This window comes from Chionomys nivalis, chromosome 9 (assembly GCF_950005125.1).
Source record: "Chionomys nivalis chromosome 9, mChiNiv1.1, whole genome shotgun sequence".
NCBI classification, from domain to species: domain Eukaryota; kingdom Metazoa; phylum Chordata; class Mammalia; order Rodentia; family Cricetidae; genus Chionomys; species Chionomys nivalis.
The window spans coordinates 58,861,811-58,889,734 of record NC_080094.1 but is presented as its reverse complement, the minus strand read 5'-3'; the positions used below and the strand labels follow the sequence as shown (position 1 = coordinate 58,889,734).

General features: G+C 43.9%; 1 protein-coding gene and 1 non-coding gene across 3 annotated transcripts in view; one reads left to right on the top strand and one right to left on the bottom strand.

The window, feature by feature from the left end:
- Cdin1 (CDAN1 interacting nuclease 1) overlaps positions 1 to 19,852 on the top strand; it is a 215,709-nt gene extending 195,857 nt beyond the window's left edge. For both annotated transcript variants that reach the window (XM_057780761.1, XM_057780762.1), the window contains exon 11: positions 18,212 to 19,852. In XM_057780761.1, coding sequence (XP_057636744.1) covers positions 18,212 to 18,341 — 130 coding nt within the window. In that variant the 3' untranslated portion in view covers positions 18,342 to 19,852. The remainder of the gene's footprint in view (positions 1 to 18,211) is intronic.
- Positions 19,853 to 27,378: 7,526 nt separating this feature from the next.
- On the bottom strand, positions 27,379 to 27,484 carry LOC130882143 (U6 spliceosomal RNA). Its single transcript, XR_009057780.1, has one exon. It is a non-coding gene; the product is annotated as a U6 spliceosomal RNA (small nuclear RNA).
- Positions 27,485 to 27,924: the final 440 nt, after the last annotated feature.

Sequence of the window (27,924 nt, the reverse complement as noted above, 5' to 3'; positions counted from 1 at the left end):
AGTAGATCTCCCAGCTGGTCAGGATCTTGCAACTAAAGTGACAATAAATGTGTTCAAGTTAAAGTGGTTAAAGTTAATTTATTCTCATACCTTGCTTGAACACTGGGATACAGCTTATTGATGGGAAAACTTAGACACAAAAAGATTTTTTAAATAAGGCTGTCGGTGGCCCTTTCTAGCATCCGTATTTCGTACAGAAAGGATATATTTACTCTGAAAGCAGCTGCACTTAAAGTCAAGGCCCTTACCTTGAGACTGGAAGGGAGAGGGATTTCAGAGCCATGCTTCAAGGATAGGAATATCTGGGAGATTCATATTGCGGGAGGCAGTGGGATGCAGTTGCTGGGAGAAGGAGTCCTGCATGGGTCAGGTCTAGACCGACATCTCATCTGGACAGCATCATGCTTTATCCCCTTACACAGGTAAGCTATCCTGCCTGTGCTGGCTAGTTTTATGTCAACTTTATGTCAAGTTTATTACTGTCTAGAAGAGTGGTTCTCAGCCTTCCTAATACAATTCCTCATGTTCTGGTGACCCCCCCCCCCAAGCAACCATAAAATTATTTTGTTACTACTTCATAACTTCAGTTTTTCTACTGTTATGAATCACAATCTGATATGTAAGATATGATATGTGACCTCCAAAGGGGTCAAGACCCACAGGTTTAGAACTGCTGGTCTAGTCATTGCACAGAGGGAGCCTCAGTTGAGAAAATGCCTCCAAAAGGTCAGATTGTAAGCAAACAAGCCTGTGGGACATTTTCTTAATTAGTGATTGGTGTGGGAGGGCCCAGCCAATTGTGGGTGGGCCTATCCCTGGGCTGGTGGCCCTGGGTTCTTTCTATAGGAAAGCAGGCTGAGCAAGCCTTGAGTAGCAAGCCAGTAAGCAGCACTCCTCTATGGCAGCTCCTACCTCCTGGTTCCTGTCCTGTCTTCCCTCAGTTGAACAGTGATGAGGAGGTGTAAGCCAAATAAACCCTTTCCTCCGCAAGTTGTGTTTGGCCCTGGTGTGTTCCTGGTGTGCTCCTGACCCTGCAGGCACGGACATTCTGGAGTGTGGCAGGGCTTCTTCAGGCCCACAGCAGTCTCCCTAGTCACTGCAGGGTCCCCAGCTCATGGCTCATTCGCTGACTCTTGCACTAACTGAACTAAGCCTTTAGGACTCTTACCAAGGGGTGCCTTCACTGACTAAGAAGTTTGACAGCAATAAATTAGCTTTTCAAGTTCACATTCATATTGCCCTTTTTGTTTTTCTTTTCTTATTTATGTTTTGCCATTTTTTTTGCACGTGAGTCTTTGGGGGGAAAGGCGAGTTGTAAACATGTGGAAAGCCTCAGGCCAACATCAAGAAGCCTTATGAATCTCTTGTGAGGGGCCCTGTGGACAGAGGTGGAAAGATGAGCAGAGTGTGTGTGTATTGCTTTGAGAAGTGAAGCTCTGAGACCTGCAGGCCTCTGCTAACCTTTGTGACACAGGACTCCAGGGTGGTATTTGTGGTCGAGGAGGGCAAATCCCTGTGTAACACACACACACACACACACACACATCTGTTCACTTTAATAGTTGGGTATCTCTTCACTTATCTTAAGCACCTTAAGGTATTTGGAAAGGAAAGGGAAAAATAAAACAGGGGTGAGAACAGCAGTACTTCATTCGATTGGTGTTTTTACAACCTATCATCTAGATAAAAGCCACTGTAAACAAAGGCCTACCTAAATGGACTGTATTGAAAAGAAGGAAAAGCTACCTGTGTACAGGGTAGGCTTCAGGGTTTGGGGGGATTCTTTTTTTGGATTGCTTTATGGTTTTGGGTTTGTTTTTGCTTGTTTGTTTTCTTAACAGCAAATTCCCACAAGTCCTTACAGACAAAGCCTGAAAGGGAAGTGCTTTCAGGGACCACAGTACTGTGGTTTCTCCCAGGCCTGAGGCCATAGCATCATCTCCCAGATACTACCCATCTCGGCCAACAGACGAGGACAGGGTGGCCTCAATCAAGGCTCATTCTCTTGTTTGTAAATGAGATTCTCTTCCCTGTGGTTTATCAGCAGTTGGTTGTTAACGGGTTTCATTTGTTGGTCAGGTGTGCAGGGTCTACAGCAGAGACATGGCTTCGCTGCATCACACTCCACTGAACAAACACCAACTGAGTCCTGTGTGCGCTGAAATGGGAATGGCCTCAAAACAGTTTACATTCTAAAAATGTGTGTTTGATAGCTGTCGAACACAATGATTTTTGGGGGGTGGTAGATTTTTTTTCACTTTCATTTACCTTTTTTCAAGGCAGGGTTTCTCTGTAGCTTTGGAACCTGTCCTGGAACGTGCTATGTAGACTAGGCTGGACTCGAAATCACAGAGATCCTTCTGCCTCTGCCTCCCGAGTGCTGAGACTTAAGGTGTGTGCCACCACTGCCCGACTTCTGATCTTTTTTTTTTCTTAGCTTCTAGTTTGTTTTGCTTATTTCCAGCATTTCCTTTCATGAATATGGAAGATGGAACAGTTTTATTTGGGGGGCGGGGTGGGGCGGACTGATGATTTGGTTAGCAAAAGAGATCCTCCTTATCATGAAATATTTGCTGTAAAGAAGAGAAAATTTAACTACCCATTTAGAGCAAATCAGGATCTTGCATACCTGGAGCGTGGTATCACACTTGTATAATGATAGATTTATAGAGCAAGTGCACGTCAGCCTTAATCCCTTGGTTATTTGACTTTACCAGGGATGAAGATTCTGATTTTTTTGAAAGCAGACTTTTATATATTCAGAACCTATAAATCTCCCAGTGCCTTGAGATAAACGTCTCACTGAACTCTGAGTTACCCTGCAGTCTTTACCAAACTGAGTCCAAGTTAAAGAAACTCCATCTGTCCCGTTTCTAACAATAAAAGTCTACCTGAGGGGGGACATATTTGGCATAAGCAGTAGTGTGTAATAAACTACTTTCTATTTAGTAATGCATTTCTAATCTCCAGGAAGTTGGGCATGAGAACTTGGGAAATAAGCCCTGGATTTACCAGAGCAAGTCAGTGGGCAAAGTGGTCAGCACCGGCATGGCTGCCGCTCATCAGCCCAGGCTTTGCCAATCCAGTGATCATATCCATTATGGCTGTCATATCAATTATGAATTCTCTGACACCAAACACTAAATCAGCCAAAATGACGGGTTTGCCTTTGGCATGTCTCCCCGGGGAAATAACTGAGAAAACATGTAATAATTCACACAACCAATTTTGTAAACCACCCCCAACTTTTGGAAGAAGGCTGGGGAATAAATTCTAGGTGGATGGATGTGATTTGCACCAAGTGTGCCTGAAGTATTCGCTCATTCTCGGAGCTTTGGTGCTTTCAGCCTGGGCTGACCTTGGCCCTGCGTGAATCCCAAAGGTTTCTGCTTCTCTCGCAGCCACATTGCTGCTGCCCCATCTTCTTCCCATCCAAGGACGTGGACTGTCTTCTGAAAAATGTTAAAGGACCAATAGTCCTTGAATGCTGAATAAATACAACATCATTGAAAACTCATCTTTTCTAGGAAGACTTGCCAAATAACACGTTATTGATGTAATTATTCTTTTCAGGTGAACCCTTTTGCATTTGGGTTTTTCAACAAACTACATGTTCATTTAAATGGAGACAGATTTGTTTCAACATTGTTATTAAATTGTGTGCCATTTAAGGTGAAAACCTTTTCAGTGGTGTGTGGTTGCTTGTTATACAGGTTGAACATGCAAGTTTACATGTAGGTTCCTACCAGGGAACCTCAGAGGTGCTAGCCCAGACCAGAAGTAGACACCTCTCAAAAAAAACAGAGTAAATACCTTCTGATTTTACTCCATTTCTCTTTCTGAGTCTTTCCTGGGGTGGAAAGATGACAGGTATGCCATCTAAGAATACCCAACATAGCTGAGTGGTGGTGGCGCACGCCTTTAATCCCAGCACTCGGGAGGCAGAGGCAGGAGGATCTCTGTGAGTTCGAGACCAGCCTGGTCTATATAGAGCTAGTGCCAGGACAGGCTCCAAAGCTACAGAGAAACCCTGTCTCAAAAAGCCCAAAAAAAAAAAAAAAAAAAAAAGAATGCCCAACATAGTACAAAGAAAGAAAATAACCATTTTCCAGGTAATTTTCTGTGGACTTGGCAATGTCCAGTTATGTAAACATGGAGGAGATTTTAGGTCATTTGGGTTGTGTTTGTATATGGACTTAACTTGTATATAGAGAACTCTTTGTTAATTTTATATGTGGCATGAAAACCTGGAGCGAATCAACATATGATTTACTTTCTCATTTTTTTAATAATTTATTTTTATTTCATCTATTTTTATGTTTTGCCTGCATATGTGTCTGTGTGAAGGTGTTGAATCCCCTGGAACTGGAGTTACAGGCAATTGTGAGTGTCAATGCAGGTGCTGGGAATTGAACCCAGGTCCTCTGGAAGAACAGCCACTGCTCTTAACCTCTAAGCCATCTCTCTAACCCCCTACTTTTTTATTTTTAAATTTTATAGAAAATAAGTTGCTTAGAAAAGATGAGACTGACGTTTTGCCCCTCTTTGTGTGTGTGTGTGTGGGGGGGAGTTTAGGTTTAATTTATTTTGACTTAAGGGTGTTTTTTGTTGTTGTTTCTGATTTTGTTTTGTTTTGTGGCAGGGTCTTATAGAGCCCAGACTGTCCCTTGAACTTACCATATAGCCAAGATTGGTTTTGAACCCCTGTTCCTACTCCTACCTCCCAGTGCTGGAGCTGCTGGTATACACTATTAGGCTTTGCTTGAATCATGTTTTTAATAACCAAAATCTATGAACTCAGTGAGAACAATTCATGGATAGTGTTCTCCTTCTTGAGTTATTTCAGTTTGCAAACATGAACCTGCTAAGCAAAAAAAAAAAAAAAAAAAAAGTAAATGAACCAAGTTATTGTATTTTTATTTCATTCCTAGATACTGTGAGAAGGGATATTTGCATTGTGCATTAAATTGACCGTAGTGTCAGAACCTTACGATGTTATAGTACACGATCGCTAATCTGTTATCATTGTGCACATATTTACACGCAGGCCTAAGGACACATACTTTCCGCATAAACACTCGCAGGCATGTTTCACTTGGACTGAAAAGATATTTACAGCTCTGTCTGGAGATACATACAACAGTGATTAACAATTGCACAGCCAATCTACAACAGGCAGATTAAAAACTAAATAAACGGCGTAAGAGTTTATTTTAAAACAATTACAAGATGTTTTCTATTTCTCCTTCATCCTGAACTATGTGTTTGAAAACAAAGTCTTCATAAGAACCACATGCGGATCCTTGGACTGTGAAACAGGCCGTGTCCCACAAGCACATGTCTGCACACATCTCCGAAGATAGCATAGCCCTCACAAGTCTCTCGGGATGAGAACGGAAGCATGTATGTGCATATGGATGACTCCCTGATGTTCCACTGTTTCTAACTTTCATTTGGTTTTGTTCCACTTTTTTCAGAAGGAATTTTCTGTTTGGCTATGAATTAAAATAGAAGATTTGGGCTGGGAACAAAGATTTTAATCAATACAACTAGATTGTTATTGTTATTTGATGAAGATTCTCATGGAAAGAAACTTGACTAAAGTCAACCAGCCATACCATTGTTTGCCATCCTTCAACTGAAGCTTACTTGAAGCTCCAGTTTCTAAATACACAGTCTCTCTCTCTCTCTCTCTCTCTCTCTCTCTCTCTCTCTCTCTCTCTCTAAATACACAGTCTCTCTCTCTCTCTCTCTCTCTCTCTCTCACACACACACACACACACACAGGTATGTGTGTGTGTGTGCTTGCATGTATACATATATATGTGTCTTTTTATCATTGAACTGAGAAGATAGATACAGCAATTTAATGACACAAACATAAGCTACGTCTCTATGCTAGATACAGGAGCAAATGGATGGATGGAGGGATAGGTAGGTAGATAGACAGACAGACAGAGACAGACAAGAATGGAACCATAGAAGTCACAGTACTAACCCTTTCCACAAGCCTGGACCTTCTCTGGAAGGGGCAAATAAGCAAATTCCACCTCTCAGGCTTCCTTGGGCTTCTGTTCACTCAGCCTGGGTGAAACTTCCCGCAGCCCTCTATTCTGTTGATCCCCACAGGCTAGGTTCTGCATTGCTGAGCCCCTTTGCCAGGGAAGCATTCCTCTCCTCTGAACTGGACACAGGGGCTCTCCCCAGCTTACCTCCTCCTGATCATCAGGAGCTTTAAACACACTTCTTCAAATGTAACCATTTTGTTTTTCTTTTTTCACCTGAGTTACAGGTTGCTCTTTCTGTGCTCTCCTTAACAAAGTGATTCAAGTCTGAGTGACTTGCTAGGCAAACTCTATAATGTAAAAGCTGCTGAAGAGTCCCAGACAGATGGCTCCGAGGCCCTGTGCTGACTCTTAATGAGTCACCTCTGCTTTTCTGTCTTTTCCAGGTGTTGTAAATATTTTTCAAAGTTGAATCACTGTTATAACTTCTTGTATAAACACAAGATGTAATGAGAGACAGTATAGTGTACTCATTACCAGAGCAACTGTAGCGTCAGCCGGCTTAGGTTCAAGCCTGGCCCTTTTAGTGTCCACATTTCTTCATCTGTAAGATGAATACAGTCGTGTTAGTTACTTCGTTATTGCTGTGATAAAGCACCTTAGCCCAGCGCCATCACCGCAGAGTGGCTCAACAACAGGCAGGCATGGCAGCTGGAACGGTTGAGAGTTGGCATCCTCAATGGCAAGCACAAAACAAGCTAGTATCCTAGAAGTTAGGAGATCTTTTTAACCTCAAATTCTGCCCATGGTGAAGTAATTCCTCCACCAAGTCTTCACTGCCTAGACACCCAAACAGCGCCATTCCCTGGGACCTGGTATTTAGATGCCCAAGACTGTGAGGAACATTTCTCATTCAAAGCACCACAGTGATCGCACAGCCCCTTGTAGATCTGCAGCGAGGTTCAGTTGGTTTGAACATGTAGAAAGGCTTGAAATACCACCTGTTGCAAAATAAGCGTTGAGCAAATACTAAATGCCTTTTGTTTAGGTTTATTGAAATTGGTATGAGTATGTAAATATTTAAGCAGACTCTTTAGAAATCACATAATTGGTCAAACTTCTGCCCAAAATAAAGTTTTAGAAATAAAAACATTAAACTGACTGTAGCATGATTAACAAGAACCCAGAGACAGAAATTGGGGTTCATCCTGAAGAAGCAAAACAGCCAACCACTGGCTCTTATATCTACCTCATTTTGAAATGGTGATCCTGTCTCCAGGAATCTCAGAATGAGACTGAGACTGAGAGCTGTCTCCCCATTTTATTCCTCTCTAGATTAAAGGCATGCACCACTACCGCCCGGCTTCTATAGCAAACGGGTGTGGATTAAAGGTGTTTGTCACCACTGCCGTGATTGTAAGGCTGACCAGGGCAGTTGTTTTACTCTCTGAACTTCAGGCAAGCTTTATTTATTAAAATACAAATGAAATATCACTACAACTGACTTCAAAAACCCACTTGGGAACTAACAACTAACCGGCCTAATTTGACCAAATGACACTGAATATAATGATCAGAGATCTTTAAGTTCTATTTCTTTCTTTTTTTCCTAACCCTCTCTGAAAGCACTGCCTCAAGGAAGTGCATACATAGAGAACTGGTAGGCCTTCCCTTTCCCTTTAAGTTATTAGAAGCCATCTGAAGAATCCTGCATTTCAGAATAGTGGAGAGTCACAACAAGGAGACTCTTTCGTCCCATAGATGAGAAAGAGGAAGAATGTCCTACCTAAATTAGGGACCAAGTTTTCTGGTGGAGTGGTTTTCCCAAGTAGTTATAGAAAATCTTCACCTGAACAGCACACTTGATAGGGTTTATCCCATATCTATGGCGCGTTCGCTGTCTGCAGCCACCCGGGACCAGCTGAGGATAGCTCGGCTTTTCTGGAAAACTAAGAATTTACTCACTGGAGGACCGAGGACCGTTTTTAATATGCTCTTGGTGACAGTCTTTAAAAATACTTTGCAGCTTTCACTGCCTTTTTAAAAACTGAACAAAATGTCCCCAGCATCTGTTTTTCCTAGACTGTCCCCAGCATCTGCTGAGAGAGACAAAGTCTGCCCCAAAAACGGAGCAGCCATGAGCTGTCACTGCTGCGGCTTTTTATGTACCCCCCCCCCCCCGTCATCAGCAGCCATTGACTTCAGCCGACTGAGGGTCCTACCTTTCGCCACCAACACATTTGCAGCTTTAGCAGCTCCGTGACCTAATATAACAGCAAAACTACAGAACAGGAAGAAACATGGAGAAACCTCTCCCTGGGTAACACCAGCGTCTCAGACACGCAGCAAGGATGGGGCTGGTGCACAGCCAAGAAGCTCTGATGGCAGAAGACACAGAGTTGCTCAGTAACGGGCTTGCTTGGATGTGTGTAGTTGGTACTTACTGATAATCTCCTTCTGTATGAATTCAAGGTTCAGCTGTGACTGGAAAAGCCAATCTGTACCAACAGGACCCTCCGTGCTGCGTATGTGGAGAGTGGAAGTTGGTGGGTGCTTAGCCTCCAATCTACAGTGAACATTTGTGTTAGCTGTCTATTGCCGCATAGCAAATTGTTGTCTCTAAGACTGCGGCTGAAAATAACACACATCTCTCATGGTCTCTCGGAAGTAGGGCTAGAAGTACAGCTTGGCTTCAGACATCACACGGCCAGGTCCTTGGCAGGCCTGTTTCAGTCTTTCCCAGTCTGTAGCAGTGCAGTGTGAGCCTCGTGTAAAGATAGACTGGGCCTTTCACTTTCTCCACCTCCTGAGTGGCTGAGACCATGCTCATTTCCTCATTGTGTGAGCATCTCCCACGGAGCAGTTGGTGTCAACATACAAGCAAGAGAGGCACTAGAGAGAGCTTCAGCTAAACAGATATCCCAGCCTGTGCAACTTAATCACAGATGTGACATCCTATCACTGTCCTTACTGTTAAATCCTTAGATCCATCCCGTCTTTGCAGTGTGCTCTGGGGGTTCAAACGTTCCCCATAGGCTCATGTATTTGAATGCCTGGTCCCAGTTAGTGGCACTGTTTGGAGAGATCTTCCAGCCTCGCCGGAAGATGCTACCAAGGATAGGCTCCCAAGAGCTTTACACTCTTCGAGTTCCCTCTCTATGCTTCATGCCAGTGTTTGAAGGTATGAACTCTCAGCATCCTGTTCCAGTGGCCACACCTACTGCTTTCTGCCGTACTCCTGCTATGATGGCCCCTTCCCCATCAGGAACCATAAGCCCGGAAGGACCCTTCCTTCTGTAAACCACTTTGGTCATGGGGTTTGGTCACAGCAGTAGAAAAATGACAGTGACCACACAAAGGCCTGAGCTTCAACAGGCAGAGCGCAGTGGGGACATTAGGGACATGTGCCCGTGATAGCATGTCTCCTCTGCTCCAGCTCCATGGCCAGAGCCTCCCTTCTCCCTTCCTCCGACACTGATGAGCCTGCTGTCAGTAGAGGGAGTCCTGGATGGGGCCTGATGCAGTTGCTGAATGGTTTTCCTTTCTGCTCACTCTGACTGTGAAGACAAGCCATATGTGCAGGGACAGGTTAGTTACAACAGTGCTAAGAATTTTCACACGTCTTCAGTGTGACTGAGTGTTACCCGTATCACAGAGCTTCCTCTCTGGATACTGTTCACCTGTGTAAGACACAGCCAGCCACGGAACGAAGTGGAACCAGTTAGAACGGGTATGCGGATCTTCTTCAAAACAAACAAAAACAGTTTTGCCCTCCGTAGGCTAACAGCTGTGCTTTTCCGTCCTATCTACTGTTTCTGAAGAAACAGAGTGACTGAAAGCTACTGCTACTTCTGTTAGCAACGTTTTTAAAACAGCACGTGAGAGATTCCCCCAAACTGAGCACAGTGCTCTGGGTATACCGTTCTCCTGCCGCCTTTTCACAGCCCCTCAAGGGTCAGTGGTCCAGGGTTGAGGATGTCCAGATTGCAGACTAGCATAGGGGCCTAGTGCTCCGACAACCACAGGAGCCCAGCGGGTGACTGAAAGGAAGCAATGGGCAGCACAAGAGCACCTCACACAGAGTTCTCTTCCGGTCTTGATACGCAACAATTTTGAGGACTCCGCGGTGCTTCTGCACACTCAGCGAAGAGTGTGAAGAAACTAGTCTTTCTGGAAACTCCATGACACAAGTGAGCCTTGGCACCTTGGAGTCACAGAGAAGAGTAGAGACCATGGCAGTCTGAGGACATTATTCATATCTGAGTGGTGGCAGTGACTGAACCCCCTGTGTATGGAACAATATCAGTTAGTTTCTCAAAAGAAGGGTACCTGTGAAGATTTTTTTTTTTTTTTGGTTTTTTGAGACAGACCTGTGAAGATTTGTGTAAAAATTCATAATTTGTATATATTGGCTCATTTACTTTTTTGAGACAGGATCTCACGTAGCCCAGGATGGCTTCAAACTCTCTGTATGGCCATTGGTAACTTTCACCTGATCGTCCTGCCTTCATCTCTTAAGTACCAGGGCTATAGGCATGTGCCAAGACACCTTGTGTATATGGTACAGTGAATCAAACTCAGGGCCTTGTGTGTACCAGACCAGGACTTGGCTAACTAAGCTACAGCTCCAGCCCTTGGGGCATCTTCATCAGTGAGAGCTGAGACTTGATCGTTAGCTCCCTTCACACTGTTCTGTAAGGTAGCTCACCTGTGTTTTCAGATGTTTCCATTGCAGGGGTGTTAAATCAGAATCTGAAATTTAGTTGTCTTAAAACTTCCCTAATTCTGCCCTTCAGAGCATGGCCTAGAGTTCAGAATGGTGGCTCACACCTATAATCTCAGCACTTGAGTGATAGAGGCACAAGCATCGAGAGATGGAGGTTTTTTCAGGTATGTAGCAAGATCAAGGTCAGCCTGAGCTACGTGAGATGGAGAGAGAAAGGGCAAGACAGGAGTCAACTCCCCAAGAGGCCTCCTGAATTGGTGCTAAGAGCATGTTGGTATAGTGTGTTCATGTCTAGGTCATACGTGTGCTGTGACCCTGGCAGCTTCCCCAGACACTGTAGGATTCTCCTCTAAGTCAGTCCCAGGTGGGAACTGGCAGATGCTCTCTATAAATATGGCCCCAGTCCTGTCCACAACATTCTTGGTAGAGTCTAGTTGGCACCAAGGCACTTCCCCTTTCCTGGTTCAGTTCCGCTCCTCTCTCATTGTATTTAGTCAATGGACCCTACGCTTGCTGCTTGTACAGTCACAGATAGCCGGGGCTCCGGTTCTGGTCTTTTTCCACTTCTTAGCCGTGAGCTCTTAGGTAACTACTACTAAATGACCTTTTGTCTTCTTGTCTCCATTTGTAGAACAAGGAGTAAACTTGAGTCTAGATCCCGGTGTTAGTTAGCACAAGAACTAAATGAGTTCATAAGTTAAAAATGTTTATGAGTATATATGGCACCTGGAAATGTTATGAAAGCATTAATACATTGTAAGTATCCCATATACTAAGTACTTGGAATCACAAGTGTTCCAGATTTAGGTTCTTTAGGTATTTTGAACATTTGCTTATGTATATTGAGGTATCTTTTGGGATGAGATACGAGTCTAAAGACAAAGTTTATGTATGTTTTCTATGTACTTTATATATACTTTTTACAGATAGCCTGAAGGTATTTTTATTTTATTTTTTGTTTGTTGTTTTTTGAGATATGGTTTTCTCTATGTTGTCCTGGCTGTCCTGGAGCTCGATCTTTAGAGCAGGCTGGCCTCGAACTCAGAGGTCTGCCTGCCTCTGCCTCCCAAGTGCTGAGGTTAAATGCATGCACCATCACTGTCCAACTGGTAATTTTAAAACATATTTGTAGCGCTTCTGCTTTTACTACAACCCATACCACACGATCAGCTGTGGAATTTCCCGCTGTGGAATCACGTGACTAGATAGTTCAACCTGGAAGAGACATTGCTGTATGTATTGTCATTGTGACCTGTACATTTGTAGTAATATGTGCTGCGGGGCTGCGTCCCCGGCACCCGGCCGCCCGCATGGCTAGCTTATACCCCGAAATAATTTCACGGAAACTGTATTCTTTTAATCACTGCCTGGCCCATTAGTTCCAGTCTCTTATTGGCTAGCTCTTACATATTGATCTAACCCATTTCTAATATTCTGTGTAGCACAACGAGCTGGCTTACCAGGAAAGATCTTAACCTGCGTCTGTCTGGAGTGGGAGAATCATGGCGACTCTCTGACTCGGCTTCTTTCTCCCAGCATTCTGTTCTGTTTACTCCACCCACCTAAAGGCTGGCCAATCAAATGGGCCAAGGCAGTTTCTTTATTAGCCAATGGCCTTCCTCCATCATTTCCCCTTTTTCTGTTTAAACAAAAAAGAAAGGCTTTCATTTTAACATAGTAAGATTACATATAGCAAAACAATTATCAAGCAAGAATTACAGTTACAATATTTATATCCATTTTATCTCTTATCATAACTAAGGAAAACTATAACTATCTATCCATTCTTCAACTCCACCAAAGACTCCAGAAGGATATAATATTACCTAAGTAAACAAGAGATCCAAAACTCTAGAAATGAAAGAGACATTTCACTGCCTAGACAGTCACTCAAAGTTCCTCTGTACCGTTGGGGCATCCATCTTCAGCCTTCAGGCCCATAGTATCCAGCAGACTCTTCCATGAAGCAGGAAATTCCAAAGACAGTTCAGTCACTTTTTGCTGTGTCCTGCAGAATGTCTCACAGACTCTTTCATGAATCAGGAACCCCGAAAGAACATCTCACCTTTAGGCAAGTTCAGCAGTCCTCTTTCTGCGGGTTCTTTGTGTCCAGTTTATGCAACAGTCCAGGCAAGAGCAGTTTCTTGCCCAAATGGCTATCAAACTCCTTAAGGAGCCTCTTCGGTGCCCATCTTCCTCTTGAAGTAGATTGGTGCTGCCAGGAGCAGACGTGTCTCATTATCATGAAAAGCCCTAAGTTATTAAAATATTTTAAATGCCATGTTCTGTAGTCTTTGAAAGATATGAAGAATGCCTATCTAATTGAAATATATCTCTATATATCTAGAAAATCTAACTAACATGACTACAAGCTTGACTATTATTGATGATTATCCATTAACAACCTATATTTCCTAATTATACATTACATTTTAAAATGAACTACACAATCACAATACCTTAATCAAGATCAGAAATACATATACATATAACAAAATTGACCTTAAAATCTATACCAATGCAAATTATTCATATCTATATCATATCCCCCTTTAAATGTAAAAGAATATTCATAAACAATATTTGGGAATATGGGCGCAGTTTTTTTCTCTCCAAACTGCTTCCTGCTGAATGGGGGCGCTGTATTCAGATCTTTCATGGTGTAACCTGTGTGTCAGGGTCATCTCAGTCGGCAGTTGAATGAAGTAATTTTTTGAAGGTGTTCACAGCAACCTTTCAGGAGGGCGTGGTCTATCATACCATATCGGGATAGACGCAATCCACAGAGTCTTATCCTCTGTGAAAACAAAAGAAGACCCTCTCCAAAGCATCATATCCTTAGACCCATATTCTGAAATCATAATACCCTTATATCCATTCTGGTTTAGCTTGGCAGCCCATATAATAAAATGTCTCTCTGTACTTAGCTCCTTTACAGTCAAAAATTTTAAAGAAAACACAATAATACAAAGAATCCAGACTCTCTGTGAATTTTCCATTTTTACGTGGCTTATTTTTCTTTATTTCTTTTAATCTATAACTATCTGTACTCTGTCTCTTTAAAGACTTTACCCTTTTTTTAAGACACTAACTTTATTCTTTATATATATATATTTTTCTCTCTCAAGCCTACGTACATTCATCCAACAGTGTCTGAATCAGTTCTATTGTGAATCTGTAATTTTTTTTTACTATCCAGGAGCATTTCTTAAAATGTTAAGCATTTTTTAAAAAATTAAGTTGCACCATGTACAGATAATACGGTACCGCCTGTGTCCTGCTCAGTTCAAACCTTAACTGCGCTGTTATTATGGTAATTACGGTAGTTCCTGCCTGAGACCAACACAGTTCAGCATGGCGGAGCTGAGCCCTCCGTCCTCAGAGCCATTAGGTGCCCCTGAGCCACACACAGTTCCAGGCACACAGCAGTCCACATTGCCATCAAACAAATCGTAGCACTTTATTCCAAATGCTCCGTTTAAAAGCTCTGTCTCCCGCAGGAGCCAGACAGAGATCGCAATGGCGGCACAGCCCAGAAAGCCGGCATTTTAAAACAGCCAGTTTTTTTCCTGCTGCTGAGTCAGGACAATTTCTTTGCGGCACGCAACCCACAAACAGCAAAAAGCTTTCTTAAATTCTCTCTCTCTCTCCTTTTTAAGCCCTCTCAGGTTTTACGTGGAGTTCATTATCACGCTGGGCGCCACTCTGTTGTAATAGGAGCGGCGGGGCTGTGTCCCCGGCACCCAGCCGCCCTCATGGCTAGCTTATACCCCGAAATAATTTCACGGAAACTGTATTCTTTTAATCACTGCCTGGCCCATTAGTTCCAGTCTCTTATTGGCTAGCTCTTACATATTGATCTAACCCATTTCTAATATTCTGTGTAGCACAACGAGCTGGCTTACCAGGAAAGATCTTAACCTGCGTCTGTCTGGAGTGGGAGAATCATGGCGACTCTCTGACTCGGCTTCTTTCTCCCAGCATTCCGTTCTGTTTACTCCACCCACCTAAAGGCTGGCCAATCAAATGGGCCAAGGCAGTTTCTTTATTAGCCAATGGCCTTCCTCCATCATACATTCACCATCAATGTGTTCATTTCGGGTCATTCCCAATGATGTCATGTTGAGTGCACCAACACTGATGTTTCTAGACCCCCGCTGATGCAGCAGCCAGTACTAAACTCTCTGGGGCCTCTGTCACTGACCATATCCTCCATCTTGTCGCAGCGGGTATCTGCCATGAGCGGGGCACTGTCTTATGAGGCATTGAGGGTATGGATGGAGAGAACACATGGTCTTTGTCCTCACCAGGTCCCAGACAAAAGAATCAAATGATGAGGCAGAGAGCGAGCCCTAGGAGACTTAGGTACCAAACCCACAAAAGCACCGAGTTCCCATTTAATGTTTGTAAGTACTCTAATGAAGCCAGAAACCAGAAGAAAAACACTAACACCCTTGTTAAGCTGACATTATTTAGTAATAAGTCCCATTTTTGTATCCTCAAGGTCTCTGGTGGCTCTTGGCTTACTTATCTTTCTCAAGCGGTATTTGTTACATTTACCAGTTTGGTGGGATTTTTTTGTAAACAGATTTACTTGTTCAGTAGTGACTCTCAGCCTAGTGTCTGCTCCTCGAGGGAATATAAGCTGCATTAGGGAACCCTTGAAGGCCCTGAGAATAGCAACTGTAAAACCATGGTTAGGCCTGGAAAGGCAACAAGGGTCTCCGAGCAGCAGAGGCTCAGCACCAGCGGCCCAACATTCTCAGGTCCATGTTCTGCTGTGGTTTGGTTTTGTCTCTAAGACACGGTCTCACACAGTAGCTTCGGCTGGCTCGATGTGGTCAGCTCCTTCCTAAAGGTTACTCTGCCCAAGGGCTGTCTTGCCAAAATCTAATAATCCCTGGACCTTGAGCTGCTGGAGACTGCTCAGAGAAGCACATGGGGGCAAAGCCAGATGTGATTCTGTCGTTACAGTTCCAGCTTTGTCACATTCTAAAATCTGTATCATCATTGTCACTTATGAAGCCTGTCCAGCAGTCAGTGCAAAACAAGAAGAACTTGTGTGTGCTCATTTTTACTTAATCGGACAAAACCATCAGCTTTTGAGCTCATGGAAGCCCCAGTGTTTCCTAACTCCCACAGAAACCTTGAAGACAGATAGATGGTAAAGTCCTGGCCCCCCCCCCCCAAAAAAAAAATTACTACCCCAGTTCCAGGCTGCTCTCTTCCGGGAATCCTGGCCATGAACCGCTCCTTGAGATGTTCAGGTTCACAATCCTGCTGAAACCTTTGTGGGTTGCCAGGTATCAGTTGTTGCCTCACAAGTGAAGCAAGCTGTCTCCTTGAGCATCGAGTTGTTCCCCAGCCTGGCCTCTCTGTCGAGAAAGTGCCATATTTATAAAGAGCTGTCATGCTCCAAGTCTTTTGGCTTGTGATTTAACTGTTCAGGGAAAGCGCGGGCTGCTGTGGTTCGCTCGCTGCTGGTGATGTGTGTTTTTTGTTTTATTAAAACTTTAAAATACGGGGCTTGTTTTTTACGGTTCCCATATATTCTTTTGTTCTCCATGATTGGTTGTATCATATGTTTGCTCCCTTAGTGAAATATTCGTGCCTTTCTGAAGAACACTGTGGTCTCCAGAGTGGCCGCCTGATAAAGCAGAGAAGTGTGTGGAGCTTGCTGTCAGATGCATGGAGGCCTTGGTGTGGGTGTATTACAATGGGGTGGTTTAGGACTTGCTGAGAGGTCCTCAGGAATGCCTGTCTTTTGGCTTACCAGATTTACCTTGATAACTCTGACATCACTTGGCACAAATCTCAGAACAGTTTATGAAGTAAAGCTACCAAATGGCTTATGTTTCCATTATGGACTCTTGAGTAAGAGTGTGTGTGTGTGTGTGTGTGTGTGTGTGTGTGTGTGTGTGTGTGTGAGTGATTAAGGTTGCTAGTTGCTAAGAAACAATTTGTTAAGTGGAAGCCGGCTCTTGTCCAGGTATGAGCTTGGGTATTCAAGTCTTGGCGCTCACATCCAGTGCACAGGGAACCTAATCCTTCTAACTCAAAGTTGGCAAGCTGAGGAATGAGAGAGCACCCCTACCTGCCCTAAATTCACAGGACCCACTTCAAAAGACTGCTCCTCCTCAGAGGAGACGCAAAAAGGCTTAGTCTTGGGTACAACTGGGCTAACCCACTGATGTGAATCCCCAAATAAGCCAGCCCGTTACATCCCACTGAACTTGGTCCTGTGCATGGCAGTGTCTCTCAGCCCATCCTGGACTATTAGTTTTGGCAAGGACACCACGGCAGATAATAAATCCTGGAAGGAAAATGCGTTTGGCCTAGCATGACTCAGCCCACTGTAATATTAGAATACAGAAAGCGGCTCTGTTTTTACACACCCTTTCACCAACTCAGCGTTCATAATTTATGATTTCACTGTACAATTCCTGCAACACAACACCAAGAGTAGTCCCACCCTCTAATTACTCTTGGTAGAGAAAACGCAAAACTGACGTGCAAACCGTCTCTCTGTGCCAGTGATTGATAGTGATTACATCTTTATGAACCCAGCCTAAAGGTCTCAACTTCCTGGTGGGTGAAGTCGCCTGTAGGGCCACTTCCTGGCAGGGATCAGTGACTGCTGACAAAACCCAAGATAACTCAAGGGGCACAACGTATGCTTGTTGGACTTTGAAGCCTTTGACTGTCTGTCCATACTTGGTCACAAATCTCTGACTATCCCGTGTTTCTGTGGGAGCTTCCAGTCAGATTGTACGCCACCTCCATGCAGAGGTTGCGATGCAGAGATGGAGTGTTGGGTGGAGGTATCCTGGAGGTGTCCTAGTTTGACATGCAGGTTTTTTTTTTTTAAGTTAGAAGTAATGAGTAACGGGATATACTTCTGGCCACACTGGTACTTGAATTAAACATAATTGCCAGAGAGAACCTTAATCCGTCCCATCGTTATTTTTTAAATGTTTCTGAGACAGTGTCCTGCTCTACAGCCCAGATTGGCTTCAAGCTGATAATCCTCCTGCCTCCACCTCCTGAGTGCTGTGATAACTGAATATGTACCACCATGCCCAGTTGTTCAAACGTTCTTTTCCTTCCTTTGTTAAAAAGTAGGCAAGTTTAATCTTTGAAATAGACCGACCTCCCTGAGCCGGGTGTTCCCAGCTCGTCACTGATCCTTCTTTAGTTGTACCCTTCCCGGCTGAAGAGCGGTTGCCGCAGCTCACACCCCTGGTCCTTCATAGAAAGATGTTATAGGTGAATCGAGATCAGCTGGGCTGCTGGAAAGCAAACAGATCCATCAAGGGAGCATCAGCTGCGTTGAGTGAATGCTTCAATTTGTACTCAGCTGCTGCCATCATCGCGATAGCGACCGAAGCAAGCTGGTATAGTTAGACTCAACTGTCTTTCCTCTGTGCCTCCAAGATGTCTGTTTTGTGGATGTGCGTGACATTCTCTGGTGTTTTTGCAGGTTCGGACCCGGCTTGGTCATCTACTGGTACGGATTTATCCAGGAACTGGACTGCAACCGGGAAAGGGGCATCCTGCTCAAAGCCTGCTTCCCCACGGACATTGTCACCTTGGGCCACAGCACCGCTTGACCCCGAGGATCCTGGAAAAGAAGCCGGAAGCAATGCTGCTTTCCTGCAGTATAAACTTCTGGCAACATCTGCCCTGAACTTGAGCTGAACCCTGGCTGCTGCAGTCTCAGCCCTACCTCTCTAGACAAACATATCAAAAGGTTCTGTTTTCCTTCAGTCCTGGCTGATGGGAAGAGCCGAGAACTCCGGACATAACCCGCTCACTATCAGCATCTCCGTCTCTGACACACGCTTAGTTTATAGATAGTCATAATCCTGCTTCCTTCCTGATGCGTTCTCCTTGTACACTGAGCAGAAGGAAAGGTGTGGAGACGGCAGGGTGGGGTTTTCCAGTTCTCCTCCCTGTCATCCAGTCACTTCTTTTCCTTCTAAACCTCCTACCACCTCGCCCGCCTTTCTCTGCGTGACCGCTCTGAGACTAGGTGTTGCACTAACCAGGGAATATTACCTAGCACAAGCCTAGGGAATCTGGAAACAGGAAGTCTGTTAGAAAAAGTGTGCCTTCTCATTTGGGGCTCAGCAGAGCAGGACAGGGACTTCTGTGGAAACTTATGGCCTCCTGACTTGTGTGGCCTCGAGCCAAGCTGCAGAAGTCCCCCTTGACGAGAACGTCCTCTGTTCATAAAGCTTATTCGGACCCCAAACATTTCACTGACGTCGCCTTAGAGGATGAGTTGCATTGTGTATGCAAACCGTGCTCCTTTGGCTTGCGTGAAGCCGAGTACTAAAGCTAAGCCTCCCTGTCGACAGCCGCCCTTTGTACAGGACTGCCGGCCTGTACAATGCTGGCCACTATTTTTATGAGATATTTTTTAAAGTGTATTCATACATACTGCCTTGTGTCTGCATTTTATACCAAATAATTGTGTAACACTCAAATAATTTAGACATTATAAATAATCAGCTTTGAATGCATTAAGTGTACCAGAAAAAAAAAATCCTAGAGCAGTTTTTAAATAATCAAAATAAAAGAGATTTTGTATTTATTCACTTTAATTTATTCACTTTTATATACTGCAGACCAGACTTCAGTCAGAAGCAAAACATCAATAAAATAATTCTAAACCTATCTTTTGGAAAATTAAAAACTAATCTGTATTGACCCCTCCCCCAAATTTATTTAGTAAAAACATCTTTGCCTCAGTGCTGGGAAATGTGGGTTTTTGAATGTTGAATAGATATTTTTAGAAGCAAAAACAAGACTTTTGGAAACACCTTAAGCCATACACATTGATGGGTTCCTTTTGTGCCTGCTCGGTGAAAAACTTGGCCCATCGCCTTCCTGCCGAGGGCCACAAGTGTGGCAGGTCCAAGATAGGATGTTAAGCTCTCCCCGGAGATTGCCGTAAATCACAGGCGAGAAGGGTGAGCAGTAAGGAAGCATCAGGCGGGTTCTGTGTATGAATCGGATGATTTGAGACCACGACTACGTTGCCTTTCTCCACGCGCTTTAAAGAAAGATGTTAAAATCTGGTTTTACGGCATGCCCTAAGCCACTGGTTTTGTTTGTCTTGGGTGGGGGGTGGGGGTGGGTTGGGGGTATGGGTTACAGTAAATTACATGTATCTGCACAGATATTGAATATCCTGCTAGACCCTTGTCAAAGATTTGCTTGTTTTAACATTAGCCTAATTTATGATGAGCGTACACAAATAAAATTTAAAAGCTCCAAAGGTGCTTGCATTTTGTGTTGATTCTTCTACATGGAACCCTGACATCATGAAAACGTTCTGGTAGCCCCAACAGAGACACTGCCTTGTATTTATGAGTGGGGCTTCACAGTTGGGCCCCTCAAAGCAAGAAAGCAACCAACAGTAAATTACATTCTGTGGTAAGGTTATGAGTTACTCCGAAACTAGTGTGATCCTTGTGCCTGCTGTGTTGGAATTGGAGACAAGTGGAAAAGAAAGAATGTCGCTCCCAGGTGAGAAGCTTAAAACCTCTTGGTCGCTTCTTTCATCTTAAAAACACTTATCTGGGGACTGGAGAGATGTTCAGCACTTAAGAGCATTTGCTGCTTTTGCAGAGGACCCGGGTCAAATCCCAGCACCAACATGGCAGCTCACAGTTACTTGTAATCCAGTTCCAGGAGATCCAATGGCCTCCATGGGTACCAGTCATGCACATGGTATACATACATACATGCAGGCAAAATGCTCATACACATAAAATTTAAAAAATCTTTAAAAATGCTTAGCTGTACAGCATTTACATGTGCTTGCTTGTTTATTTTATTTTTTTTTTTAATGTAGGCAATCCAAACATCAGCCCTGGGACAGTCAGTGGTGATGGATAGCTTACTTTTATGTCTGTCATCATTAGAACATTAATGTTAAATCCAAATCTTTAATATTTTTGTGAACCATTTTGTACACTGTGCTGATGAACAGCGCCAAGTCAGGATACAGGAATATGAATGAAACATAGCTCTGAGTGGTGCTCCCTCTGCCACAGAGACTTACACAACTGTACCCACAAACACATCAGACCCCTTTGAAGAGTGGAGGGGGTCGACACAGAACAAAGCCGATGCACCTGACATTCAAAGGTGCCTGTGTAGACTCCTCCCTTTTATCCTTCTTTCCCCCTTCCTAAAAACACAAGCAACTGAGACTCTTTCACCTTCAGCATGTGTGTGTAAACTTTACAGACGACAGCAGGTTCGGGGTTCTGAAGTCCACCTCTAGGAAAAGTATTCGTTTTAAGTAGGAGTGTGTACCTGCTCGTCACCTGCAAGGCTTGCTGCCGCTCTGAAAAAGATAATAATGAATGATTCGTCTTTGGGGATCGCATTAACTCATGAGAGCCACCAGGGAGGAGACTGCTTAGAGCCCTGATGAGGTAACCTAAATAGTCCCCTGGCTGGCTCCACTAATTGACACACAGCATCAAAGTGAACAGTTGCCTTGACTCTCCCTGGGGAGCTACACCTACTGTTTGCTTTCTGCATCAGAACCAAGATCGCTGATGTTTGCGCGTTTGGACCTGCTTCAGGCCCAGAGCTTCGGTTAGATGAAATCTACAGCACGCTGTGTGTTCTTCCTTCCTGGTCATCTTCGCTTTCATTACCCTCCTGAGTTTCCATCCACGTGGATACGCCTTCCCACTAGCCTCTTTGTTCTTTGTAGACAATGATCCCTGAAGCAAGATAAATCTCCTCGAAACCCCTGTGAAGTAGCAACTGACCTGATCTGTCCAAGTAAAAGTGACACACACATCGCAGGCCCCCACACTAGGTGCTCAGCAGCACCCGGAGGACCCTACTGCATTTAACTTAGATTAAAGTTGCGTATTTCCTATGAGATTTATGCCTTAAGTGAATGCTTGGCAAAAGGAGCCAATGAAGCTGGACATGGCGACGACTGTCAGTAGTCCCTGCATTTGGTAGACGAACAGGCAGATAATCTATGAGTCCAAAGCCAAGACCTGGTTGATAGCAATTTCCAAGCCAGCCAGGGCTACAGTGTGAGCCTCTGTCTCAATAAAATAAAATAAATCTCCAAAGAAGCCAAGACATGGAAGATTGTACAGTGTGTTTGATCCCGCATGATTGTGTTCAGCTGATCACAGTTGTGAATTAAAATAGTAAAATTTCTGTCTGGCTCAGTGAGTCACTTCGCCCCATTATTGTGGGGCAGCTTGCCATGGCCCATGTCTCTGAGAGACGAGACTGCTTCACAGAATAGCTATTCGGTGACAAGAACGGGAGGAGATGCTCTCCCCCTGGGCACATTCTTGACTAGGGTTAAGGAACAAAGTCAGGGGAAATTTACCAGGCAAACAATGGGCGTGTGCCCTCCGTGTCACCACTGGGGCACCGGCACAAGCTGCCCATCTCAACCTGAAGTGCTCTTAGGTCAAGGAAGGGTCATGCGTGACACCGTCGAGCCAGGCTAATCATCTTCCTGACCCTCCTGTCACTAGGAAACCCAATCTGAGGCCGTTTGGTGAAGAGCATGCCTGATCCTAAAGGTTAAATGAGGAAGATGGGATTATGAATAAAATAATAACCAGAAGGGCCTGCGTTCCCCTTGTGTTTTGTGCTTTCCTGCTATTGTTTGGAATATGGCCGTGAGACAAAGGACCGCTGAGGTCAAGCACTATAAATTACAGATTTCATACAATAGTCATCCACTAAAATGATTTCAAAGCTTGATCAAAGTAATTCCAAAGAGCCTTTTAAAACTTCTCTACAATACGTGAGGGCAGGAAGTGCTAACTTGGTGCCTTGATTTGTTTCAGTCAGTGTAGCAGGGTTCAATCTTGGTGCCATGCCTACTTTATATAAAAGCCAAATCATTGATAAGGTGAGTGTAGCGTGTGCTTCTTGTGTAAGGACAAAGGTTGTAATTTTTACTTACTTACCCACACCAACTAAACTTTTGGAGTCACTTGTACAGAAAAGATACATATAATTGAATTTTTTGCAGGAGCATTACTTGACCGTACTTATGTCCCCAAAGTATGTCCTAAACCAGATCTACTTCCTACGCTTAGTGCGGCTTATTTGGCATTTTAACAAGGCAACAGCTATGTTTCTCTTTCCTTTTCCCTCATTTGGCTTTCTTCTGAGCGGTCTCGTGTCTTAGACAAGGCTGATGGGAACTAGGCTCATGGCAACAAAGCAGAGAGGCCTCACTTCAGCTGCGTACTCAGTGAAGGAGGATGAAGGTAGCCATGTCAGGCGCAACTGGTGGCCCACGCTACTGGGTCAGATCACCTTCGCTTTTTTAAAGGAAGGTCATTGTGAAAAGCTGGCATGAAATATAACCACGTCAATTAAGTAATAACAGTTGAAGTTCAACATGTAATTGAGGGCCAAACATGAAGCCAGCGACCATTAAACTAGAACGGCCATTAATTCTCCTAGAAACTGCTGTTGCTTAAAGGTATCGCTAGAAAAACTTACACTGATGCTTGGGGGAGGAGCCTTTGTTATTTTTCATATCCAACATAAATTCATTCAGAAGTAATTTAGTATGTCTGGGTAGACTTTCTGGTTTTTTTCTTTTTTATTAAAATTCTTTTGGAAGGCATCAAAATCCAGTCAAAACTCTAACACTTTACAGGAAACCATAGTTCTTTTTTGAGTTAACTGAAACGTGAACACGACTTGAGTGCACAGTCAGTAACTTAACAGTCAGATTACTTTGCTGTTTGTTTAATGTATGATCTCCAGGTAGATTATTATCTCCAGAGGGCAGAAATCACATCTGTTTGGTTGACTTCTCTATGCTCTGGGTCCTATCAAAATTCCTGGTACAGAGAGCTGTTCAGTGAGTGCTATATGACGAAATGATTGCTAAATTTATATTGAATGTGTCCTCGCTTTCATCACACAAATAATTGGAGCTACTTCTCCCTTTTTTTTTAGCTAGAAAAATAAACATAGTCACAAGAGCATATATGTTGATGTTAAAGAATTAATTACTTTAAACTTCTCTGAAAATCTCAAAACAAATTTATGAAGAATAGTTTTTGATAAGGGGAATTCCTTATCATTTTGTCACATTTGCAGAAAAGTAGCCAAAGATTTTATCCACCGAATCGCTAAATGAAGAGATCAGAAACTGTACCATTCTCTTAAAGATAGACTTACCTTTCTTTATATTTTCAATTCTATTTTTCAAAATAATTGTCCTTAGCATCCTATCAGGCACCCAAATCCAGATGCTTCACACACAGATTTGGGGCTGCTTGGGGGCATTGTCAGGGTCCCTCAAACTGGTGCTTTTCATTGCTTCCTCTTGTAATATCTGGTTAATGGCACGAAAGTGGTTGGCTGGTTCTAGGGAAAGTATTTCTGGTCCTATGTCTGTCGGATCTGACCTTTGAAGAGATGCAGTCCACAGCCTACTCAGTGGGTGTGTCCTTATTAGCCCTTAATTTAGCTGTTTCAGCAAGGGAGAGCCAGAGGCTTCGATTTCCTCTTGTGTTGGAAACATGTAGCACCCATTTCAAGGGCTCCCATGAACATCTGGAGGGATCTGACCCACAGTACAGGTACCAATGAGACCCGCCCATCTTACTCGGTATTCTTGATCTATTTCTAGATTATATAAGGCTATTCAAGACACAAATACTTACCTAGCACTTCTGAAAGCCTCTCCCCCAGCATTGCGTAACCTATGGTGGCGCATGCCTGTAAAGCCAGAGAAATTCAAAGTCATCCTTGGCTAAGAGTTTGAGGCCATCCTGCTATATTCAAATAAATAATTAACTGTTGTTAAACAATAAAACAGTGCAGTAAGTGGCCCCATGGATGTGAGACCATTGTTTTCACCGAAAACTGAGTCGTTGACTAATTACATTCCTCTTGTTTGCTTCCTCGTGATCCTTGAATGTGTCTTCCAATGGTAAAGGGGAAAAGCAGGAAAGAGAACAGGGTGGATGAAGGAGCTCACACGAAGGAAACACCTTTTCAGCCGGTTCCTTGTAATGTCTTAAGAGACATGGAGAGGGCTGGAGAGATGGCTCAGAGGTTAAGAGCACTGACTGCTCTTCCAGGGGTCCTGAGTTCAATTCCCAGCAACCACATGCTGGCTTATAACCATCTGTAATGAGATCTGGTGCCCTCTTCTGGCCTGCAACCATACATGCAAGGAGAACACTGTATATGTAATAAATAAATAAATCTTTTTTTTTAAAAAAAAAAAGAGACATGGAGAAAGGGAACCCAGCTCATTAGCAAGGATAAGAAGTCTGGCTCCTAAACTCAGAATTTTGGAATTCAAAGGCACCAGAGGCTTCATTTGTCTGAAGAAATAAGTCAAGAGAGCTCATGTGACCTGTTCAAAGTCACGGGACTTCTTGATGAAGGACAAAGCCAGCATTTCCCTCTCCTGACCTCTTGTGTTTTGTCTTCTACCATATAATATTGTGCTTTTGTCAGTTTAGCACAACCTAGACTCACATGTCAAGAGGGAACTTCAGGTGAGGAACTGCCCAGATCAGACCCGCCTGTGACCATGTCTGTAAAGAGAGTGTCTTCACTGATGACTGTGGGCTGGTGAAGCTGCATGCAGTATCTACTAAGACAGACAGCTGAGCATGGGTCGGAGCGTGAGCCAGTAAGCATCACTCCTCCACGGCTTTTGCTTCAGTTCCTGCTGGAGTTTCTGTCCTGACCTTCCTCAGAGATGGATGGTGAACCAGAATTACAAGCCGAAATAAAACCCCTTCCCTCTCACAAGTCGCTTTTGGCCATGGTGTTTACCACAGCAAAGCAAATTGCAATAGGATCATCCCTTGCTCCGCAGAATTTCCAATAGCTTAAAGGATGTTTCTAATTCACTAACAAAGGGTCCTGGTTTATTTTTAGTAATCACTTTTGAACCTTACCGTGTAGGTCCTGCCCAGATACTGGAATTTCTATAGTAGATAAGAGCTGGGATTTTTTTTTCATATCCACATTTATTTACACCTTAGTATTCAAAAACCTTTAGTGCTCCGCTAACAGCTAGGTTCTTTACATTGGCCTCTGAAAATGACATGGAAACAATGGAGACAGACTTCCTCTGGCCAACCTACAATTAATTGCTTCTTCCTTACACTGGGGTGGGGGATAAAAACCTCAGGTTGCATTTACCATGTTTTCCTACTCTAAAGATACGATTATATTTAAACTAACTGATCACCCCTAGGAAAGATCTACTCCCTAATCAACATAGAAAGTTTTAGAACTCTAGTCAGGAGAGCCCAGAGGCAAGCAGGCTCAGCAGCAGTCCGGAGTCCCTGCCTCCCTCCTTGCAGGCAGCCTACCTGCTAAAGGCTTCAGGCTTCCTCTGTAAACTGAAATAATACCTATCACGCACACCTGTTACGGGGATTAAATAGGATTAGTGTTTAATACACCATAAATCACATCTGTTCTGAAACCGGCATCACCATGTATTATAGCTGGGTTACATATTATATAACTATTAATAAATTACTGCTACATAGAAGGATCCATTTCAGGGCCTGGGGAGACAGCTCAGAGGGGAAAGTGCTCCCTGCTGGTACTGAGGACCTGTGTTTGGAGCCACAGAGCTCACAAAAAAACGCTGGTTCAGGTACCTGGGCTGTAACCACAGCACTGTGAAGGGGGAGGGATGGTGGCAGACACTTCCTGGGGCTCTAGCTGCCATGATGCACTGTGCGGTCAAGGAGAGACTCTGCTTCAAAAATGAAGACGGAGGGTGATAAAGCGAGACACCTGGTGTTGATCTATAGCCTCCACATGTGTACAAACAGGTGAGTGTACTATATACACATGTGCACACACAACCATGCACCACACACACACACACACACACACACACACACACACACAGAGGAAGCATATTCCACAAATGATGCGCACCATTTAAAAGCTGTGTTTTCTGTGCTGGTTTAGCAGCCGTTGTGAAGTAGAGAGCTCGCCTTTGCCTTCTGCTTTCCCGAAGCCCAGTCCGGAAGAACACGGATTGCCAGGGGTCGAGAGCAGCAGGAGGAGATCACCCTCTGAGAGAAGACACATGTTGGCTTGCCTGTTTGCTCAGACAGATGTCCAGTTTACATTCCTGTGCTCCTGAGGAGTGCAGAGACAGCCAGCCTGTGTTTCCTTTGATAGTGACAGTAACCTTTGCCATAAATACAGCCTCGGCAGCCAGACGGGGCAGGAAGCAGCCGGTACTTACGCAGGTGATTGACAGCCCAAGGCCTGTGCACCACATGCACCCCTAAACATGCATGGGTTTGTCATCAGAGAAAAGCTTTTTTTTGGGGGGGGGGACTGAAACACCTTCTCAAGGCCATTGTTAATTCAATGAAACAAAAGCATTGGTGCTACCTGAATTTAATTTAAAAAAAAAAAGAAAAAAGAAAAACGGCAAAACTGAGGGAAGTTGGGGAAATTAGTGGCCTGCTCCTGGATTCTCTCTCTGATGATTGTGACATTTGGAATGTTTCGGGGGTTTTGTTTGTTTGAAGACACAACTTTCACTAGCATTCCACTCCCACACATAAACCTCATCAGACGACAGACAAGCCAATGGTTTTGTTTTTTTGGTTTTTGTTTTTTGAGGAGCGCTTCGCGGATTTGCGTGTCATCCTCACGCAGGGACCATGCTAATCTCCTCTGTATCGTTCCAATTTTAGTGTATGTGCTGCCGAAGCGAGACTTCTTCTTTTTTTTTTCTTTTTTCTTTTTTTTTTTTGCAGTTGAAGTAGCATCCGTGCTCCCCTCATAAAACTGTGTGGTGGCGGCAGGGTGTAAATTGGCTTCCCGCTGGCTGCTAAAACCCCCCGGGACAAACTATGAGTCTCAGAGAGGGTGGTGCCTTGCACCAGGACTTCAGGAGCACTGTCACTGAGCAATGGGGAGCACAGTCCACTGAGTCAATCAGTACCTCTCCAGGTATGTGAGTGCTCTTCCGTCCTCCTCAGAGAGCCTGCCAAATCCAGTCTCGCGTCATGTAGATTCTAAAAAGACTGGGTGGTTTCGCTTTATCCATTCTAGACTCTGAAAACTGAAAAATATTTCTGAAATATTAAAATGTATGTCCAGCAAGCCACAAAAAATCAATGGTAGGTTATCCAAACTGACCAGCAGTCAACATAG